The 5,051-nt window shown below is 40.1% G+C and overlaps 1 protein-coding gene across 1 annotated transcript; it reads right to left on the reverse strand.

The window, feature by feature from the left end:
- Positions 1–561: 561 nt before the first annotated feature.
- LOC121769961 (protein UXT homolog) lies at positions 562–3,451 on the reverse strand. The gene is made up of 7 exons (XM_042166741.1): positions 3,274–3,451; positions 2,653–2,752; positions 2,411–2,440; positions 2,138–2,239; positions 1,680–1,787; positions 1,068–1,122; positions 562–875 (listed from the first exon to the last, which is right to left on the reverse strand). Exons 2-7 carry the CDS (start codon positions 2,742–2,744, stop codon positions 825–827), a joined length of 438 nt encoding a protein of 145 aa, XP_042022675.1. The 5' UTR covers positions 2,745–2,752; positions 3,274–3,451; the 3' UTR covers positions 562–824.
- Between the last annotated feature and the right edge of the window lie 1,600 nt (positions 3,452–5,051).

The following is a 5,051-nucleotide window of genomic DNA, read 5'->3' on the forward strand; positions in this document are numbered from 1 at the left end:
TCCGATAATTTTAATTAGAATTGAATTAAAATATAAAAAAATAAAATAAAATGAAAAGTGGCTAAAAAAAGTGTCCACTATTGTTGCGGACACTTTTTTTGTGAGCGCGAACAAATAAGAAGTGACTGTGTAAAAAAAAGTGGTGGGGCTATTGAAAGTGTCCCCCTCCCTACGGTGGATGCTCTAAGCCTATAACCCAACATCAAAAATGTCCATTTACATTTTCCGCCACCAGAATATCTAAATGTCGTATTAATTAACTAGATTGAGCACAAATTGACTACTCCGATATTAGCCTATTAGGTCAGTCATCTTGGTAAATTTTCTAAGTATTTAAACGGCATCATTATTTTTTTGTTCAGGTGTAATTTTATTTTAAATTTCAAAAATTTTGATTAAACGAGTTCATTGTAAACTGACTGCTAATATTTTTAGGATATTTTTATTGAACGATGTTCTTGTTATTCTACCTAATATTTTTCCCATGCTTTTTAGTCAAATTCAAATCTAAACACATTAACAAATAGGACAAGAAATAAACTATAGTATCTGCACTTTTAATTTCACACATCATCAATATATTCATCATTATAATTAACACTAGCATGGTTGAGCACGTCAGCAGGATATTAACATAGATCCTTGATGATAAAAACAAAAGAATAAGGAAAGGCATATGGCAAGGTATTTACAGAATACACTCCATTTCTCCTTCAAAGATTAGTCTTTCCTATCTAAATTTCTCTCACAATCAAAATCATGTTTCACTTTTTTATGCCAAAATATCTGAACTCTGAACAATTTGATGTTGAATAGCGTATAGATTATAGCTCAGCATCTGGTATGTTGAGTAATTTCCTTATAGCTTCCAATGCCTGCATCGATCGAAAAATAAGTTGTCAAAACCATCAAGATATTAAGGTTATGATAAATATCGACTGGACGAGGTCATCTCCTTTCTCCAAGAAAAGAATGGACTCCTTAATTTCTTCAAACAAGTTTTAGTTTTAGATGTTTTGCGTATAAACAAGTTGGAAATATTGAGAAAGAGGCTGCATAGTTATTACCACTTTGATTTGAACTTTTATAGCTCCAATTTTGCCAGTGTACTCCTCTATTTGCCTACAAAAGCAATTGAAAATTAGCTTCCTTGCTCGTTAACATTCAACAAGTTCATGAAAGATTTCAATCAGTGAAGCTCAAGACATGACTAGCATCATGATTCCAGGATCCTTATGCACCACCCGATCACCCCCCCTCCCCCCCAAAAAAAGCAATAAACACCATTTTTCAGTTTGAGAGAACAAGCAATCACTAGTTTTAGTGGATAAAACGTATTCCATCCAATTTACATACAGCTGACCTTTCTTCTTTTATCTGTTCGAGTCGACTAATAACAAAACACACCCACGTAAAGAGAAAACAAGGCAGTCGACTTCAGTGGGGTACAAGCTAGCAGAACTTAAGCAAGTTTAGGACCTTTTCCTTTTCAAACAAATGTTACTAGATGTTATATGCAAGTTTAGGATCCCTTTCCTTTATTGAAGTCTCTAGATGGAGACCTGAAGAAAGTCCCAGACATTTGTAGACAAAAATTCAGCATGTGAGGGACCTATTTTATAAGCGGCTCACAACTTACACACATTAGATTGATTCCATTTTAGTAGGCAATGACATACCTGGATAGTAATTTTTCCCTTTCAGATATATACTTCAGAGCTTCAGCCCATGTAAACTCCACATAAAATCCATGTCCTACCTCAACAAATATATGCCGAGTATCTGGCCTGCAAATATGCAGATAATAAGAAACTATTAATCTAAACCCCAGCTTCAACCTAAAACCATTCAAGTTGATGGTATCTGCAAATTCAAAAGCATAACATCCATAAATTCTCAGGGACATAGTAAGTACTTTCTGTCATCTCCCTTTCGCTTTACTTCTACATTTATCTGTGTAATTCAGTTTTATTTACATGCTAGAGAGTTAGAGACTATCTAAAAGCTATTCAAATAAATTTTAAAAGTTCCAACATCAAGCCCCTCAGCTCTTATATAAACATATATGTGGCCGAAAATCAGGAAAACTTAATAGCAGCGGTCACAGCTCAAATCACTAACAGGATGGTGAGCTTACGCTTCAGCTTCTGTGTAGATTTCGGCGCCAATGTTGACGAGGGTCTTCATACTGGTCACCGTATTCTTCTCCAGATTCTCGATGTTTTTTCTAAGGTCAGAGCTACGGCAACCAAGCTAAGAAAAGCAAATCTATAAATAAACTAGCTAAACCATTAAAATTACTAAAATCATTTTATTACACATCCTAATTAATCTTAAAATACTCTTGTAGCCTGAAATCATAGATGTAAATGACCAATAAAAGAATAATCTTAAATAAACCAAAGGATACAAAGTCTTCTGCCGCTCAAAGACCTTGTCCCTGCAAAAGTAACAGAAGAAATCAATCATTTTGAGCCTTCTTTTCGGACAAATTCTTCTTATGCAATATAAGAAGTTTCATGCACCACATAACATAAAAGAACGGAAATTTTTCGATATTGAAATGATTTTATTTTACCAGACTACTATGCAAAAAATTGATAAACTAATTAGTTGCATTAACGAAATGAGGAAGATGGAAATGAGAAATACCGTTCAGCAATAGCACGCACAAGATTAGGTTTCAAGCGCCCTTCAACAAATTCCTCAAGCGTTTTGATTTCCTCTGATAGCTCAGTGCCCATGGCAGCCCCTGCACCAAAACACACGCGCTACATTCAGCATTCAATCAATGTATTTCTAATGCTAATTGTTTGAGGCTTGAACGAAGCGCACACCCACACACACGAGCACAATTTCAATTAAACTATAAAACGTAATTTCTAGTAGCATTTTTGCTCCAAACCCTACCTTCTACTGAATTACAAACTCAATGAAATGTTGCGAACTACTAAAATTCAAAAATTTGGGTAAAACCATCACTGCTATGAAGTAGTATGAACTTAGAAATCTAAAAATCAGGGCTTCGCAACGTCCATGCCCTCTGAGTGGCGGAAGAAGGTGACCGCAGAAGAAATTCTTCCTACACATCACAATTTCTTCCTTCTAATCAAAGCCCAAAGGTATACCCTCTCAATTCAATATCTTTTTCCCATATTGATTCCATGACATATATAGTTCACAGTAGATTTCCTCAATCTAATCCCAATTCATTGATTTTCTCTTGATTGGAATAAAACTTAATTGATTGGGGACAAGGGGAAGGGGACTTACCTGTAACAGAAAGGAGAGGGACAGATTTGCCGGCGGCGGCTGGACGGCGTGGAATGGGCGGCAGCTGCTTGGTGTTTCTGTTTTGTGAATTGTAGGAGAAAGGCGTGAGAAGAGAGAGATGGGAGTCAGAAATTGGTTTCACTTTTCAAGTTGAGTTGAATGACAGAGTGGCGTGAGATGGAATAGGTGTGGCCGTGGCCGTGACCGTGAGGGTGTCCACTATAAGGTGGACACGCCCAATAGCCTCGCCCCAGTTTTTTGTCCATAGCCCCAGTTTTTTGTCCATAGCCCCAAAATTCTATTTCCGCCACTATAGTGGACACCTCCAATAGCCCCCAAATTCCAAATACAAAATGCTATTTTTCCATAGCCGCGTCCTCGCCCCGAACGCGGCTATCCCGTGTCCGCCGCCCCCATCGCCCCAAAAAGTTGTCCGCCCGCCCCAGACGCGGCTATAGCCGCGTCCACCCCCATAGTGGACGCTCTGAGGGAGAAGAAGTGACCTAAGAGCATGCACAAAGGTGGACGCCGGCCCCGCGTCCGTCCGCCAACGGCAAGGATGAGGCTCGCCGACGCTGCCCTCACGGCGCTGCTCGATGCATCGAGCAACGCCGTGCCAGCGAGCAGGCGACGTGGCGGCACGAGATTGGGCAACGGCATAGCCGTTGCCTTTGAATATATATTTTTTTAATTTAAAATTTGTTATTTAATTTTAAATAATGATAAAAAATAAAAAATAAATATTTTCCAAATCCCAAAAATATGGCTGTTTTTTTGCTCGTTTTTCTGAATTTTATTTTATTTTTTTTCCCCAAAATCATCTATAAATACACACATTCATCATCCATTTATCACATCAAACCATCTCTCATTCATAATTCTCATACAAACTATCAACACATTCATCCCTCACTCAAAACCTCAAATGGATTTCACCCATCTTATGGCGGAAGCGGAGCGCGAAGAACAAGAATACTACGAACAACATCGTGCCACTTACGAAGCATATGTCGCGGCGAATACCCCCGCTCCTCCTCCTTAACGAACTAGATCAACTCGCCGCTACATCTATCGTAACCGGGAGGGAGCCCACAAAAGGCTCGTTGCCGACTACTTTGCCGACCAGCCGCGGTTTCCGACATATTACTTCAGGCGTCGTTTTCGCATGTCAAAGCGCTTGTTTATGCGAATCGTCAACACATTGTCCGCACGTGTTGAATTCTTCCAAACAGGTCCAGATGCAGCCGGCCGGCAAAGTATCACGCCGTTGCAGAAGTGTACGTGTGCCATCCGACAACTCGCTACTGGGCAAACGACCGACATCTTCGACGAGTATTTGCATACCGATGAGTCCACTGGAATCCTTTGTCTAAAGAATTTTTGCGAGGGTGTTCGTTCAGCTTTCGGGGATGAATTCCTTCGGTTACCCACCACCGATTATTGCCAATGGTTGCTTCGTCTTCACGAATCAGTCCATGGCTTTCCCGGAATGCTTGGCAGCATTGACTGCATGCATTGGAGGTGGAAGAATTGTCTGACTGCTTGGAGGGGGCAACACTTAAGCGGTCACAAAGGCGGCGGCCCAACACTTATCCTTGAGGCGGTCGCCGACTACCGTCTATGGATTTGGCATGCATATTTCGGCGTTGTCGGATCCATCAACGACTTGAACGTGCTCTATTCGTCACCTCTCTTTAATGATGTGATGAATGGTGTAGCACCGACGATCGACTTCACCGTCAACGGAACTACATACCACATGGGTTACTATCTCGCTG

The sequence above is a fragment of the Salvia splendens genome, chromosome 16 (assembly GCF_004379255.2).
Source record: "Salvia splendens isolate huo1 chromosome 16, SspV2, whole genome shotgun sequence".
Classification (NCBI taxonomy): Eukaryota; Viridiplantae; Streptophyta; class Magnoliopsida; order Lamiales; family Lamiaceae; genus Salvia; species Salvia splendens.

Excerpts from the sequence above, each read along its gene's own strand:
- LOC121769961 (XM_042166741.1), bottom strand. The coding sequence starts at position 2,744 with ATGGGCACTGAGCTATCAGAGGAAATCAAAACGCTTGAGGAATTTGTT. Across the intron at positions 2,441-2,652 it reads GTGCGTGCTATTGCTGAACG|GGACAAGGTCTTTGAGCGGC; the intron begins GTATTTCTCATT and ends TTACTTTTGCAG. Across the intron at positions 876-1,067 it reads TAAAAGTTCAAATCAAAGTG|GCATTGGAAGCTATAAGGAA; the intron begins GTAATAACTATG and ends CGATCGATGCAG.